Genomic DNA, 17702 nt, shown 5'->3' with positions numbered 1-17702 from the left:
AAGAGTGATTACAAAAGTAGACAGGAGGACGAAGTTCAAAACAAAAACAAAATTAGATAATAGAATCAAGTCCAAAAATGTCAGTAATACCAGTAATTCTAAATGCTTTAAACTCCATTATTAAAAGACAGAGATTATTTGATTTGATGAGAAAAACAAAATCCGGCTCTATCCTGCTTTTAAGAGACACACCTTTTAAAAAAACTCACAAAACTTCCTAATGTATGGCAACAGAAATTCTATGCAAAATATAAAGCTCATTCTTTGAGAAACATCATCCATTTTCACATATGTTTATCAGTCTGTTAGAAATGTGTCACAGGTTATTTAATTATTCTATTAATGGTTATTTCCTGTTTTTTTGCTATTACAAACAATGCTTAACATAATGTTGAACAAGAAAAGCAAGTTGCATCAAGATATACGCCATCTAATACAATTTATATTATATTTTGAGACAAGCAAAAATACTAGATATTTTGTGGGTACATACAAATGCAATAATTGAATGAGTATATGCACAGGAATAATAAACACCAAACTCAGGATTATGGGTTTTTTGGTGGGGAGAAAAGTTTAATGGGAGAGTATACTAGATATTTCAACTCTACTTGTGATATTTAATTTTTGAGAAAATATGCAAAATATAAAGACTTGATTAAACTGTATTGAGAACACATGGGTATTTGTTATATTATTTATACCTTTCCTTAAGTTGAAAATATTATATATTAAGGAGTTTTTTTAAGTGAAAAATCTATGGCTGTCTTCCAAGACAGCTTTGTTTGGTTTCTTCCATGTAGACATGATTTTACATGTATTTCAGAGAAATTCAATGTTTCTTTTCTAACCTTGGGAGAGGTGGGTGTTGGAATATGAGGATTCAGGTATGAAGAAAAATGTGCAAGTAACCTGCTTCCATGCAGAAGATACCAGAGACCACTTCACTAAGTTTGTTTGGTTTCCGAAACTATTGAAGGGTTCCTCCTGAAGCTCCAGGACCAGAAAACTGTTCTGGGGACATCACCTTGATTCCTTGCACATCTAGAGCAAAGTGACTTTTGTATGGTAAAGTACTATCACCTGCAGCCAATTATTTTCTAGCCCGCACCTCAGCTATGCCCCATGAAGTTTGTGAGCCCAGTCAAGCTCCATGGGTGCCCCATGAATGACGGAGAGCTGAGGAAATGTTGGCTTTTGCTGGAGGAGTGGCCCAGAGCTTCACCACTACTATAGTCATGACTACTAATGATGGAGACTAGTCAGTGCCTTACCTCTGAGCAGATGCTGCAGGGCGCCACAGTCACGTCACTTTCTGAAGTGATCCTTAGGCAGAAAGGTACAGTACTGCAGCCCTTCGCTGATGCAGGTAGCTGAGTGCGCCTCTGTGTGTGCAGCTGCGGGCGTGCGCGGTAGTGTTGGCGGTAGACGCAGCTCTGCTTCTAATCTCCATTGCCTGATGTAGAAAGAGTTTTTGGGTTGAGATGCCAGCTGGCTTGCAATGACATTGTTGTGTGTCCTGTTCTAGGGGACTACGGATAAAGCGTCCATCCAGAGGATTCCTCGCAAGAGAACTGACCAGCTCCGAGGTCTGAAGACATTTTAGGAAGCTTATGTCTCTTTTACCAAAATGAAATATTACATGTGTCATAAGTTATTGAGTAATTAACTTAAAAAATGTTAACTTCTGATCTCCCTAATACAGGCTTTTAAAAATAAATATTTTGATAGGTATTGCACATCTGTCAAATATCAGGGACAATGCTAGGTTCTTAGCATTTATATCATTAAATGAGATAAATATTATCTGATTTAATCCTCACAACAAACCTCTAAGGAAGGTACTGTTATCTCCATTTCCAAAATTAGGAAACTGAGGCATAATCAGATAAATAGCTTGCCCAGAATTAGCAGACTGCAAGTCTGTGCTCTTTGTCAAGTTTCATTGCCAGTGGGTAAATACTGACTTCAAATAATTCACAGTGTAACTGCCTTTCTTTCACATGTGCACTCTGCCTGGGGATTAGAACAAGTACGCATGCGCATACAACTATGGGGTGTGGGTGGATCTTGCACTGTCTTTTAAGTGAAGATGCCAGTGAAAACCCTTTTTGTAATTGTCTTTTATCGTCTTACTATGTCGTTGTCCTTCCTACCATGGGCTAAACGTAAGCTCGGTTGTTGTTCCCAGTGACTCATATATTCTTTCATAAATGGGAGATTTATGAAGGTTACTGAGTATGACGCAGAGGAGTTTACTCATTCATTGAATAATTCTCAGTACCAACTGTTACCAGTACTATGTTTAAGTTCTGGAGATGCACAGGTGCATAAACCCTGACCCTGTTCTCATGAAATTTAGCACTTCAGATGAAATGTATCTTTACAGGCTTCTGATGGCATAGGTTGTTGTCAGTATAAACAAAGAACAGAGCTACCGATCTGGCCTTACACTTCCCATCTTCATATGCACATGTGGAAAATGCACATATTGATGGAAAAAATCAGACTCAGCTTGCACAATCTCCAAAATATTTTTCTCCTTTGAAATAATATGCCTCAAGTACTTTGTGCTTGCCAATGCCAACAAAATGAAGAACTAAACTGAAGATGATCATCTCCTTGAGGGAGGACTTTCTTATTCTTTTTTTTTATTAATTAAAATAGTAGTGTTATTAACTTAAATCATTAATCATTAAATTATAAGGTGGCAGGGCAATAAATAGCTAGACATTGTTCAAATAAGAAAAGAGCCTTTTTCCAGCCTTACTTAACTGCTCCTCCTCTCTCAACTATTTGTCAGAGGCAGAGGGGCTTGAACGCCATGGTTCAGTGCCTCTCTAGCAAGACCGGTATGAGATGGTAGTATTTTTGTGAAACAAAAGTGCTCAGGCCTCAAACTTGAAACTGCAAAGGAAAGGAACTTGCTAATGTTCTTCTTTGAGCAAACATGGGTAGCAAATCTAGGTATCAAGACATTGGTGAAGCAAGGGAGAAATATCAGGTTCTGTGGATTCCAATCAGCTTTGCCAGCTGGTCTGTATTCCCAGTGACTCATTTATTCTTTCATAAATAGGAGATTTATGAAGGTTACTGATTTGACACAGAGGAGTTTACTCATTCATTGAATAATTCTCAGTACCAACTGTTACCAGTACTATGATTAAGTTCTGGAGATGCAGGGATGCATAAACCCTGTCCTTTTTCTCATGAAATTTACAGCCAGGATGAATTATGTATGGGATAAAGCAAAAATGAAAAGATCAGGGTAGCAGTGGTTCAAGGATGGCTTCTGGTGAAGGTGACTCAAAGAATTACTACAGCTTAGCATAAGAAATGCAAAGAGTCTTAAGAATGTAAAGTGCCCCTGTCATTCTCCTAATTACATCGAGGTGAGAGTTCAGGGACTGAACCTGCTTCCATCCTGGCTGGTTGTGTAAGCCACACTCACCATCTGGGATTTCCAGCACTCCTTTACTTTACACCCATGGTCAGGCATTGCCCAAAGTGTCTGTGTGAACCTCCATATGTATACATTGTGTAGATAGTTTAGAATGTGGGGAAGATTTTTTTGCTTTGCTTAGAATAGCACTTGGTTTCAGCAAAGTGGTTTCCTCAGGTAGCTGAATGGAAAAACATGTATGTGTATTTTTTCACAAATGCACATTTTGGATAATTAGTCTTTTGTGAATCAGAGTGGCATGTTCTCTGCCAGATGTTCACAAATTTATTAATTTAATCTCTTCATTGTGTGGTGAGGACTTTCATGTAGTAAAAAAATCTAGTTGTGTGAGGAATTTTGTGACTTTTCTCTACCATATAAGAAATCCACCAGGGAAGGTGCCATTAGAAGGTGCCCCGTGGTGACCCTTCATCTGTGCTATGTAATCATGATAGCCACATACCAGGTGCCTACAACATACTGGCACTCTGCAAGGTTGCAAGGTACCATATGCACATTATGTCCCTTATTTCCCCTTTGGAATCCTCATGTCAACCACGCAAGGCAGTTACTATTTTTCCCATTTTATAGAAAAAAACCCAAAACACCTGAGTCCTGGAATGGATTCTCTCCTTAGGGTATCACAGCTAGTAATAGCTTAACCTAGTTATTGTCACCCCAAACCCATGCTTCTCTCATAATACCACTCCACCCCACAGTAGATTTTCATGGGTCTGAGTGCCGTCAAAGATCTTAGCACGTGGCCAAGGGTTGTAACTTCTCTGTGTGATGGCCAGACCTTGTCAGCTGTGCTCAGCCTCCTTCGGAACCTAAGTGTAAAATGACTTACCCTCAAAACAAACTCGGCACCGCAGCCAGTGGTTCTCAACCTGGCTACACGTTGGAATCACGAGGCACTACAATATACTCAAGCGTGGGCTCTACCTTAAAATAATGGATTACTTCAGACCATCCTGGGAGCAGGGCCTGGGCAGTCAGCACATGTTAAAGCTCTCCAGGGGATGTGAGGTGCGCCCAGGGCTGGGATCCACAGGAGGGTGTAGGCAGTGTCGGGTGGACAAAGAGCAACAGAACTATGTGGTTTATCTTTCCTCTGTGGACACAGAGTCCTCTGGGGACCTGGAAATGCTGGGCAGGTCACCTTTTACACTAGGTAGACTTTGGCTTGGGTGGTGTCAGCTCAGCTGCTTCTGGGTAGCTTCTCAGATAGCAGGCTTCCTGTCCCCTGCACTCTGCTCTGACAGGTGGAAATATGGAACCAGGTTGATTAGCATTCTCATTTCCTTGAAGCTACTTGGAAAGCCAAAGTCTTTTAAAATATAGATGATGGGTTTAATTATTCTACTTTTAATATAAAGTACACATTGAAGACTTTAAGAGTAGATCATCACCTTAAACAACACGATATCTAATGGACATGGTTCCCTCACTGGGAAAGTATGCTGCTACTGAATTATCCTGGCAATTGCACAGTTTCTAGATAATTCCTGAAATGTAGAATCTTCATCTAAGGAGAGGGATGGGAGCTGTAGGCAGTGAGCACCCACCGTGTGTCACTGTGGTGTTTGCAAGGCATGGTTTCATTCTATTTTCACCACAGCCCTTGGCAAGGAGGGTTACCTCTGTTTCTGAAATGGGAAACTGAAATCCTGTACCCAAGTCATATGGGGGCCGAGACAGAACTGAATCTGCCCCCCTTCCAAGGATGGGGGGTGGCTACAAATGAGATAATGGATGTGAAAACCCAGAGCAGTACACAAGAGAGAGACCAGGCTCCTGAGCTCCTTAAGTAGCAAAGCTCTGGGTGTATAAAAGGTTCTTATATTTCACTTTAACTTCCTAAGATGTCTCTTGTGAAGCTTAGATAATGAACAAGGACCAAAGTCTTCTTTTCTGGTGAAAGAAATTAATGTTTCCCACTTCGCCTGGAGGAAAAGACCAACTTTCAAGTCCAATTCACCCAAACTTCTAGAGTTTCTGCCTTTGGGTTTGGGATGAACCATTCCTGAATCAGTCCTCCAGGGAACTGACATTCAACATGGAGAGGAACCTTTTGGCTGATGTGTGTTCTCAAGAGTTTACCTTCAAAATGCAATTGATCATACCAAATTAGCTAATGTGACCGACTTGGTCAGAAACAGGCATAAACCAGGTTTGCAATTTCAGATAATCTGAAAAGATGAAGCTGGAAAGAGTTGGAGAGAAGCGCCTGGAGGCCCAAGCCTTTGGATGTGGTCACTGACTTTGTGATAACAGTTGCCACAGACCAAATGCACCCTTCATGCTGACACTGCATTAAATCCTTTACGTGCCAACCTCCTGAGTCCTCCCAACTGCCCGGTCAGATAGTGGTGTTCTCACATCCAGATGACAGAGGGGAAACATGCAGTGTTGAGAGGTGAAATGTCTTACTCAAGATACAGCAGCCGGGAGCCGGGGGAAGCAGTGTTAATGACCGCATCTCTCTGACCACAAGGCTCTCACTCTTACCTCTTAGTCAGACATTAGGAGCATCCTTTTGCCTGATCTTATTCTTTGCTTCCCCAAGTACTAGATTTGCTTAGAAAAGACCAGCTGACTCTCAGTGTTGGCTTCTTGTGGATTTTCTCACAATCCTCAGATGATAGCATCCGTGTTGCTCTCCCCAACCAGAGAATGCCTTTCTGTTCCTCACACCTTTGTCTTCATGGTAGACCCAACTGGAAGAACAAAGTATAGTGGACAGGAGAGAAAAAAATTCTCAAGACCACAAGTAACTTTAATAAATGCATAAAGGATTCCTTCCCAGCCAGGCCGTTTGTTGTAATTAAAATATAGCAACAATGTTGGCTAGCTCTCTACAGTTTACAGAACATTTTCAATGTGTGCAAAATATTATTACTGTTGTTTCTTTCTTTTTTTTCACATTTGACAATTTATAATATCTTTTTTTTTGGTATCATTAATATACAGTTACATGAGCAACATTGTGGTTACTAGATTCCCCCCATTATAGTCACAGTCCATCAGCGTAGTAAGATGCTACAGAATCACTATTTGTCTTCTCTGTGCTATACTGCCTTCCCTGTGCCCCCCCGCTACATTATGTGTGCTAATCATAATGCCCCTTATTCCTCTTCTCTCTCTTTCCATCCACCCCCCACAGTCCCTTTCCCTTTGGCAACTGTTAGTCCATTCTTGGGTTCTGTGATTCTGCTGCTGTTCTGTTCCTTCAGTTTTTGCTTTGTTCTTATACTCCACAGATGAGTGAAATCATTTGATACTTGTCTTTCTCCACCTGGCTTATTTCACTGAGCATAATACCCTCTAGCTCCATCCATGTTGTTGCAAATGGTAGGATTTGTTTTCTTCTTATGGCTGAATAATATTCCATTGTGTATATGTACCACATCTTCTTTATCCATTCATCTACTGATGGACACTTAGGTTGCTTCCATTTCTTGGCTATTGTAAATAGTGCTGCGATAAACATAGGGGTGCATCTGTCTTTTTGAGACTGGGAAACTGCATTTTTAGGGTAAATTCCTAGGAGAGGAATTCCTGGGTCAATGGTATTTCTATTTTGAGCTTTTTGAAGAACCTCCATACTGCTTTCCACAATGGTTGAACTAGTTTACATTCCCACCAGCAGTGTTCCCCTTTCTCCACATCCTCACTAACATTTGTTGTTCCTATTCTTTTCTATATTGGCCATCCTAACTGGCATGAGGTGATATCTGATTATGGTTTTAATTTGCATTTCCTTGATAATTAGTGATGTGGAGCATCTTTTCATGTGTCTGCCATCTGAATTTCTTCTTTGGAGAATTGTCTGTTCATATCCTCTGCCCATTTTTTAATAAGGTTATTTGCTTTTTGGGTGTTGAGGCATATGAGTTCTTTATATAGTTTTGGATGTTAACCCCTTGTCAGATATGTCATTTACAAATATATTTTCCCATACTGTAGGATGCCTTTTTGTTCTGCTGATAGTGTCCTTGGCTGTACAGAAGCTTTTTAGCATGGTGTCATCCCATTTGTTCATTTTTTATTTTGTTTCCCTTGCCTGAGGAGATGTGTTCAGGAAAAAGTTGCTCATGTTTATATTCAAGAGATTTTTGCCTATATTTTCTTCTAAAAGTTTTATGGTTTCATGACTTACATTCAGGTCTTTGATCCATTTTGAGTTTACTTTTGTGTGTGGGGTTAGACAATAATCCAGTTTCATTCTCTTGCATGTAGCTGTCCAGTTTGGCCAACACCAGCTGTTGAAGAGGCTCTCATTTCCCCATTACTGTTGTTTCTTTGGCGAAGATAAGGAAGGAGATGTTTGGAGAGAGTAAAACCATAGTTCTCAAACTCTGGCACTGGGGAGTTATCTGAAGGGCTCTAAAAACTCCTGAGGCCTCAGTCTAGGACTGAGGTTCCATGCTTTAGCTGGTCTAGGGCACAACCTGAACACCCAGATTTTTTAAAGCTCCCCAGGTGGTTCTCATATGCAGCCAAGGGTGGGAACTACCAAGTTAAAAATTTCACCCAAGATCCTGGAGCTCACCTGGCTTGATTGCTTGTCTCCAATAGCCTAGACTTTTGGAATACCTGTTAATATTCCAACAAGCATAGGTAAGGGAAGAGAAGAAAGCAGTTATTTAAGAGACCTGTTAGCTAGGACCTTTATATAATTCCTTCCTGGGCTATTACCACCAGTTAAAATGAGGGCATGATCATTTACTTTTGCACATGTGATTATAGCTACTAACAAGGATATCGGAGAATCCTGTGTATTACACAGATTATAAGCTCAAATGTTGATAGTATGAATGAGGTAAAATTTCAGTTGACTCTTTTAACTTATTATGTTAGTAATTAAAACTTACTCTGAACTTTGGTTCAAGGTTATTTTAAATGTGGGAGGAAGACTCTGAAGTCAGACCACTTGGATGTAAATCTAGAGTCCAGACTTCCTGCATACCAGTTAGGAAAACTTTGACAGAAACTTAAGCTCTTCAAGCATAGTTTCTTTACTCAAAAAGTGGGTGGTAATAGTGTTTGTCTCATAGGGTTGTAGTGAAGACTAAGGCTAACTCATGTTAAATTTTTAGCATTGTGCTTAGTACACAGTATCTGTCAGATATTATGTTATTTTACCATGGTGGATCTTGAAAAGAAAGCTGCAGGTTCAGTTCTTCTATCATTACATCCCAATGGAGCTGATGTTACCATTCTAGTCCTTTGCAGTTCAAAGTTCATGAGTGATTTTTGTGCATTTTTATGAGGGCTTTTCATCAGATTTCAGGCAAATACCACAAAGAGACACTGATTTTAGAAATGGGATGTATGGTAGTGGGATTTTATTCTTCACTTAAAACAATGTTTAAAAGGCAGTAAATGGTTACTTTTTAAATCTTATTTAGTGTGTGTATTGTGTGTGTGTGTGTGTGTGTGTGTGTGTGTGTAAATGCAGATAGAAAATGTCTGTGGATGCAAATAGTTTTTCCAGAAGTCCTATTATGACATTACTTTTGAAAAAGCAGAAAACATATGTCCAATACTTATTTTTTTTAAAAAAAGATGCCAATATTAGAATTTATTCAGCAGCTAAGAGCAGACCAAGTTGCTGTCTTTGGACTTAGTGTTCTGCGACAGCGACTCAGCAGTTCTCCGTATGAAGTTGCCCCCTCTGCCGTGTGGTGCTTCCAAAAGATCCCAATGAAGTCACAGGGCCTGAAATGACAGAGATGGGTTCGAATGTAGATTATTATTTAATTTATGGGAATTAGGCAGGACTGAGATTAGATGAAGACTAGTGACTATTCTCTCTGACCTGCTCTCACTTAGTGCAAAATAACAGGGGTACTGAATTAGTGATTTAGGATATCATGTAATATGATATCATAAGATAATGATAACAAATTAACCCAGTCTTCCTGTAAGTATTACCTGTTGAACATTCTGTGAGATGTTCCTAATAAAGAGGTTTCCTTAGCCTAATAAAATTGGGGATACCTGCATGCTGTTGGCTGTTCTTAGGGATTCATAAAATACATCCCCATCATTTAGGTCTTCAAGAAGTCCTGCCATGAAGATACTAATTTACCTTTAATGTAATTAAATTTGACTAAGGAACCCCTGCTTCCCCCCAACACCAACCTATTTTACCGACAACTTTGTTGAAGGGTAGTTTGAGAAAGAGTAGACTAATATAATCTTAAATAAAGACCTTTAAAAACCCTCATTCATATTTCAATGCCTGAATCCCACTAACAACTATATTAATTTGATATATGAATAAACCTGAATCTGTTTTCTGAAGAGTAATTCTAGGCAGTGTTCTTCTACACCAAAAGAAAAGTAGCCACTAAGCAAAATGGTCCCAGGGAAGGAGAGAGAGCGAATACAAGACTGGCTGGTGCTGGCAGAGGAGGCGGAGAGAGTCAGGGACACCTTTGGGAGGAATTGTGTTTGTGGAAAAGGTGAGATTTAAACAAATGAGGATGAAAACTCCAAAAAGCACACCACTTTTCTGAAAAATGAACACTGTGTGTACTGGTAAAATAAAGGGTGAGGATGTGTCAGTTCTGTCTTGAGCTTGTCTTTTCCTAAGCATGTTTGAGAGTCATGCAGGTAATGACTTTCTCAAGGTCAGGCTCTGTGCAGAGATAAGTGCCTTTGTCAAATCTTCAGCAGCTAATTAGATCTTTTCTCCAAGTAAATTGCTCTAAAAGATGAGAGCAGACTTTGTGATTATGTCCCCAAGAGGAAAAGGTCCCACTTGCTGATAATCAAGACTGGGAAGGTGAGGGTTTCTGTTCCCACTTCTGGTTCTTCTCTAGGGGGAGGATTGTAACACTACTGCTGTGTTCAGCTGTGGCAAGTCATTGAATTGTTAAAGGTCAAAACCCCCTCCAGTATCTCAGGAAAAGCTGGAAGACAAATGAAATTGTCCTTAAGAGGCTGCACCAGCACCCCAGAAGGAAGGTCCCCACTAAATTCTAGATGGCGCCCTCATCTCTGGCTCTATTTTGCCTGCATTTAAATCACGCTCCCCTGCAGAGGGGAAAGGCAATCAGTGCATATCAAACAGCGCTGTATGAATTTCCCTTTTTCTCCCACATTTTGAGTGAGGGTGACAGCAGGCATGTAAGTATTTGCCCAGTCTTAGTGGGGAGCCGATCTCTGTCAGCGGGTTCAACTCTATTTGCAGCGACTCCAGTGGCAAGGAAAGTTTTTGTTCAGACAATCAGAATTCCAGCAAAGGGTAAATGCTTCTTCATGCTGAGAGGTGGGAAATTCAATAATACTTCGGCTGGGGTCCTGCTGAGCAGCGGAAATAGAATGAATATGGAGAGGGATTGTGACTTGAAGAGCAGTAAATCAGCTGGCGGAGGAGACGTTTGCAACCATCAGCTTTGACCCTGAAGCCCTCTCCTGTGTCTACTCCATTCTCCAGGGTAACAGGACTGTTTTTACATTCGTTTCTAGAGTGTATTGTGCTGCGATCCCTTGTTTACCCCAAGAAACAGAATTAAGCACTCTTGAGATCTAAAAAAAAAATCTCTGTTTTTCTGCATATATGTTATTATTAGCACTGCAGGACTGTTTGCTGAAAGTCTATGTGTTGGCCTCAAAAGACAAAGTTGATGTGGGTATTACGGAACATACAAGAATAGTGTCACTTCTTATGCCTGAACACCTTTGTCTTCTCTGGGCAAATCACAAGTTTCAGAGGAGGTTGCTAGAATGGGAGTCCATGAGGGCAGAGATTTCATCTGTTCTGTAGCTGTTATATCAGCAGCACACAGTAGGGGCTCTTAGAAGTTGATGAGTGGATATTATCTGTAGGCTGTGAAAGGTGTTATCAGCTTTGAGCTAAGATGTCTAATACTGTAGCTCAAAGTTAATTTTACTGACTTTCTATTTTGTAGAATAGCTCTGATACATGATTCCATAGAAAAAATTTTTTAGTATGTTTCTTTTTCAAAAGTTACATCACTGAAACATCATCATAGAAAAATTGAAAGTGTAAACAACTGAGAAGAAATAAAAAAGCCATGTTTATGACTACTCAGAGATAATCCCACTGCTTTGATTTAAATGTATGTCCTTCCAGATTTTCCTTTGCACATTTTTATGTTTTATAGTAAAGAAATTAGAAGAGATATACTGCATTCAAAAAATTTAACAGTATTACATGAACCTCTGATTTTATTAAGAGATATCAATATCATTTTCCACAGTTTCACAACAGTATATTTTAAGGATGTACCAAACTTAACCAATTTCCTGTGATTATACATTTAAGTTGTTTCTGATCTTTTGCTTAATCGTGAATGCCTTGCATTTTCCTGTTATTGGAAGAGATTTTCAAAGCTGTTTTTTCTTAAAGGTAACCTTTTGTTTAATAGATCTGTCCCCTAAACTGAGCCCCTAATCTGGGTGATACCTGTGTATCACTCCTTTGCTGGTCCTTTAAGTGGGGGTGGAGTAGCCTCAGTGAGAGGTGGTGTTTGAGGAGATGACTTAGCACCAGCTCTGTCCCTGCATGCCTTTTATCTAATTGTATCTCATCTGTTTGTAATTATCATGTAACCTGGTTGTACCTTTATTCACTTTTACATAGTGTCACTGACTAATTTGTCAGTGGGGAAGAGCAGCGAGGAAGAATCAGTTAGTATTTTACTTTCTTCTGTTGATAGATATGCAAGTTAGATGATGTACTTTTGTTATTATCTAAAATCCATAATTGGCTCAGATCTCCTTGTTGTTACCTAGTATCTTTTTTTCTGCCCCAGGATCCCACCTAGGATAGTGCATTCAGTCATGCCTCCTTGGATTCTTCTTGGCTGAGATGATTTCTCAGACTTCCCTTGTTTTGGGTGACCTTGACAGTTTAGAGGAATACTGGTCAGATATTTTGGAGAATATCCTTCAATTGGAACTTGTCTGCTAATTTTCCATCATTAGAAAGGGGTTATGTATTTTTTGGGGGCAGACCATGCAGGTAAAGATGTCACTATGTCCAACCCTCACTAAAGGCCTTTCCTCCTACATAAATTACTTACATAAACTATTTAGAATTCTTCTGCATGAGAGATGTGTCTATTCTCCTACAATTATTGATGTATTTGAATGTTTATTTGTGTCAGTATGGACTCATGGATATGTATCTTAGACTTTGGGTTATAATTCAATACTGCTGTCTTTATTTTGTTATTTAACAAAATATTCAACTCAAGTTATTCCAACTTTGTTATTTGGGAGCGCTTTCATTTGGAGACTCCTTTGTCCTGTCATTGTGTTTTGTGTTTAGCACTTTTTCACTTTCTGGCACTACAAGATGCTCCAGGTTCATCTTGTATGCTTTGTTCTCTAGTCCTACAATCAGCTATTTCTACAAAGAGCCCTGCTTCCTATCACTGGACAATGGTATTAGAAGTCAAAATCCGGGCACTAGGAGTGCTCATTGTTACTGAGCACTGTTACTCTAGGCCAGGAGCTACGTCATTGCTTCTAGGCCCTTTTAGCTGATAGGGCAAGGAAATATATGCTGATCTGTAAACTCCCACTCCAACAGTGAGAAACTGGTTGTCAGTATCCACTATCTGTTTACATAATTTTTCAATTCTAGTGGACATAAAAGTGTTAGAATTGTTAATCTGTACCTTTGTGGCAAACACCTTTTTCAGTTAGCATGCAGTACTGTGTACAGTTCCACTGCCTTTAGTTCAACAGTATCCACTCATATCCAAAGTTACTTAGGTGAGCATCTTTTTACCCCACCCTATGTAGTGAGCTTGTTTCCTATATTTGTAATGCAATTAGACTGTCTTGTAACATCCTGCATTTCATTCTGTCATTCACTCACCTCCTAATTATTTTTACATTTGTATATATTAAGGTTCACTCATGCTGCAGAGTTCTATGATTTAAGCAAATGCGTAGTGTCTTGTGTCCACCACTAAATGTGATATGGAATAGTTTATAGTGTTTAACATCCCCTGTGCTTCACCTATTAACCCTTTTCCTCCCTCTGAACCCCTGGCAATCACTGATCTTTTTATTGTCTATTGTTTTGCCTTCTCAAGCACATCATATAAATGGAATCATACAGTATGTAGCCTTATCAGACTGACTTCTTCCATTTAACAATATCATTTAAGATTCAGCTATGTCTTTATGTGGCTTGACTATTCACTTATTTTTATCACTGAATAATATTCTGTTGTATGTATGTTCTGCAATTTGTTTATCCATTCAAATACTGAAGGACATCTTGGTTGATTCCAGTTTTTGGCAATTATGAATAAATTTCTATAAAATTAATGTACAGTTCTTTATGTAGACATAAGTTTCAAATCAGTTGTATAAATACCCAGGAGCACAATTGCTGGATCATATGGTAAGACTATATCTAGGTTCATAAGAAACTGTCAAACTGTCTTCCAAAGTGTCTGTAACATTTTACATTCCCTCCAGTGAGAATGAGTTCCTGTTGCTCTGCATCCTCACCAGCATTTTGTATCATCAGTTTTGTTTCGGATTTTATCCATTCTAATAGGTGTGTACTGTATATCATTGCTGTTTTAAGTTCCTAATAATAAAAATCGGTGAGTATCATTTCCTATGCTTTGCTATCATTCACATATATATATATACAGGTATCTTCTTTGTTTAGGAGTCTGTTTAGAGCTTTTGCTCATGCATAAATTGGGTTGTTTATTTCTTTTTGTTGAATCTTAAGAATTCCTTTTATATTTTGGATACAAGATCTTTATATATATGTTTTACAAATGTTTTCTCAAAGGTATACTTTTTTATTAGCACTTTAAGATTGGGTACTACTGTTTACAATGCTGAAAGTTTACATGCAATGCCAAATGCTAATGACTCTGTTTGCCTGTTTGCTTTGTTGGACCCCAGAGTGACGCACCTGCTCCCTCTTACTTCCTTAACCCCATCCATTCATTGCCAAAGAACCTTTCTCTTCTGGGGTCATCACTGTCCATCTCCAGGAATTTGTCTTTATTTGTTTTAAGGGAATGACCAAGACAATGATGTGTTTACTCACTTATCTATAGTAAGATTTCCAGGGAGGGTCCAACCTTGTTTGTGCTCCTCATTTTAAAGAAAACAGACAGATCTAAGTGAGAGGAAGTTGCCCACAGGATTTAGGTTGCCATGTCCCTGCGAGGCTAACAATTGTCTATCTTCCTTTGCATGGCCTCCAGTCATCAAGCCTCCTCTGCGTCATTTTAAACGCCCTGCTTACGCATCCAGCTCCTATGCACCTTCGGTCCCCAAGAAAACTGATGAGCATCCTGTGAGGTACAAGATGCTGGATCAGAGGATCAAAATGAAAAAGATTCAGAACATCTCACATAACTGGAACAGAAAGTAGGCCAAGGGGAAGAGAGAAAGTGAAGGAGAAGCCCACCCTTCTGCCCCTCAGTGCTCACCAGCCACCGCGGGATATGCCTCCAAAACCCTTGGAGGCCTTTGGGGCTGGTGCATTCATGGTTGACTTCACCAAAGCAAAGTGGAGGCTGTATGTAATTTTTTTCTTTTTTGTTGTGTCGTAGTCACTGGATTTGGGGGTCAGTGTAGGCCCCAGCAGTCAGACGGTAGGTAGTCTCATGTGGCTTTTATTGGTATAGATCTTTGAAAGTGTCAATTGGACCAAAATTAAAATGATGCAGGCTGTTCAGAAAAAATGAAATTCCTCCCACTGACAATCTTTTCATCCCTGGAACTTGACTTGCCCCAGTGAGAATATCGGTTTAATAATCATCATATTTAAGAAATGCACTCCTTAAAACATCATTTCCAATTTAAAATACTTTATAAGATATGTTTAGAGGTACCTTTCTTAAATACGATGATTATCACAGTATTTAAAATTCAAGTAAATAGGTAACTTTCAAAGTAAATGCATTAAAAACAAAAGTTGTAGTTCTGTAGGTAACTATCGTAGAGGGAAAAGAAGACTGAGGAGTTGTGTCGATCCATGGGGACTCAGGAGACCGCTGTTCCGGTTCCCGTTGTGCGCCTCCGGTCCGAGAGCCCCGTCGCATCTGTAAGGACGTGGGAGTTTGCAGGAGATCGTTTTGGCTCTGCTTCCTCACTTTGACTCACAGTTGACGATATGAGAAATCAATGGGATTCCCATGCTTCAGAGACTCCAGGTTTGAGATTCTCCCTGGAGTTGTCCATTGGGTCTTGTGGTCCTGGGGCAGGAGGGTAAAATGCTGAACCTAATTTAAATTCCTTATTTGAAGCTTTTTCTCCATAAGGCTGGAGATACCTTTAAGTTAAATTTCAGATCCTCTTTCCAGCAGACTACGTATCTGAGCTTGGGGTCATAGCTCTCAGCAGAATAGAAGTCTGCAACTCACCTCTCTGCACGATGGCATGTGTAGCCTGTCTGTATCTCTCCTTGAGTTTTTACTTTGGGGCTAAAATCACACAAAAGAGTAAGGAGTGGTTAAGGCCAGAAATAGCTTTCGATCCCTTCAGATTGATGCAGTGGAAAACCTTAGATTTTTGTCTGGCAGGTCTGCTCTCCAATCCTGTCCCATCAATAACTAGTTGCAGGTCCTTGATCTAATGGCATGATCTTTAAAGGCCTCAGTTTGCTTAAACAGAAAGTGGGGCTCATAATAATAAGAAAAATCACTGTGACTTTTTGTTCTGGAACACCATTGTCCTCCTTAGCCCGCTGCTTGGTGCCTGAGCATAAGGACCCTTCAGCAGACTGGTAGTGTCTATCCCACCTGAATCAGGTTAACACAACAGGTAATTCCTGCCTGTGTATATGTAGATGCCTAGGGTTTCCATTTGGCCACATAATGCAACAGCCCGTGGAGTTGTGGCCTCTTTGCTAGTATGGATCAGGTCCTCAATCTAATGATATAATCTTTAAAAGCTTCAGTTTGCTTAACTAGGAAGTGGGATTCATAGTACCCATTCTGCCAGTTGGAATGAAGATTAAAGATAATGTAGGTTTTGCTCATTACTGTTGAGCTCGGTGAGTACTAGGAGTGCAGCAGACGTAGCTGTGAGCACGCCGCCTCTGGGACCAATCTCCAGCATCCCTGCACAGGAGCTGAGCCCCGGTGGTCCCAGCCTTTGGAGTCTGACTGTAAAGGGTTTAGTGCCCGCTCCTGCCCTCATTCTCCACCATTCTCTTCTGATGCACCACCGTTATGCAAGTGGAGCCAGCTCCAGAGTTTGGTGCCTATCATGCTACTGAGCAATTTACTTACAATGCGCTTTATGATGGCATTTCAGGGCAATTTAATTACTACACTAAAAGAAAAACCACTGTGACTTTTTGTTAGGGAACACCATTTTCATTCTTAGCTGCCTGCTTGTTGCCTGAACAAAAGGATCCTTCTGCAGACTGGTAGTGTCTATCCCACCTGAATCAGGTTAATCCGACAGGTAGTTCCTACCCGTGTGTACACAGATGCCTAGAGCTTCCTGCATAGAACCATTTGGCCACATAATGCATCTGCCTGTGGAGTAGTGGCCTCCTCGCTGCTATGGTCCAGCCCATAAATGATGTTACTTCAGTCACAGGCATTGAGACTTCAGTGTGGCCATGCTGTTTTGACTGGGCTTCTTCATGTTGGAAGCAGTAATCCTGGGAAGAAAGTTGGCTCGGTCTGTATTCTTTTATCCCAATATATCAATTTTCAACTTTTGCTAATATTTTAATTGAGCAAATGTACAAATATTGAGATTCTGCATTGCTTGTAAAATGCCTACCATGTTTTTTTGCACAATGGATTGTATAGGAGTTATACAGTTATATTCTTACAGAAAATAAAAAGCTACTTTTAAAGGACATTATTGTATCATCTTTTTCTTTTATAGTGTTCTGGAATTAATTTCCCCCATGCTTGGTGCTATTCAGGTCTGAATATCTTGTCAAGACAAATAGTACAGTTTACCCTTTTTAATTTGCTTACTGATTGTATAGGTGATAGCTTTTTTTAAGCCTTGTCCTTCCTATACCAAAAAGCCCATAACTTAATTTGTTAACATGAGTAACCATAATAGCAGCTAGTCTATAGGTAAACACCTGTGTTTTAAAGTCACTTTATATCAGTCTAGGCTAAGCTGTGTAGCTAGTGGCAGTGGCTAGGAACTGGGACTTCGGGGTTAGAAACACCTATCATTAAATCTTGGCTCTATCTTTCGTTTGCCCTGAGTTTTACCGAATTTCATAATCTCTCTGAACTTTAGTTCTTTCAGTTAT

The 17702-nt window shown here is 39.9% G+C and overlaps 1 protein-coding gene across 6 annotated transcripts in view; it reads left to right on the top strand.

Annotated features, from left to right (window-relative positions):
* The window catches only part of PDE1C (phosphodiesterase 1C), a 479464-nt gene extending 462157 nt beyond the window's left edge, over window positions 1-17307 (top strand). For 5 of the 6 annotated variants that reach the window (XM_036897373.2, XM_036897377.2, XM_036897376.2 and 2 more), the window contains one exon: window positions 14671-17307. In XM_036897373.2, coding sequence (XP_036753268.2) covers window positions 14671-14840 — 170 coding nt within the window. In that variant the 3' untranslated portion in view covers window positions 14841-17307. Of the gene's footprint in view, window positions 1-1528; window positions 1590-14670 lie in introns of all 6 variants that reach the window. The other variant, XM_036897374.2, reaches the window with a different exon arrangement.
* Window positions 17308-17702: the final 395 nt, after the last annotated feature.

The sequence above is a fragment of the Manis pentadactyla genome, chromosome 7, assembly GCF_030020395.1.
Source record: "Manis pentadactyla isolate mManPen7 chromosome 7, mManPen7.hap1, whole genome shotgun sequence".
Taxonomy (NCBI): domain Eukaryota; kingdom Metazoa; phylum Chordata; class Mammalia; order Pholidota; family Manidae; genus Manis; species Manis pentadactyla.
The sequence above is the reverse complement of the archived record's forward strand: the minus strand, read 5'-3'. Positions and strand labels throughout refer to the sequence as shown.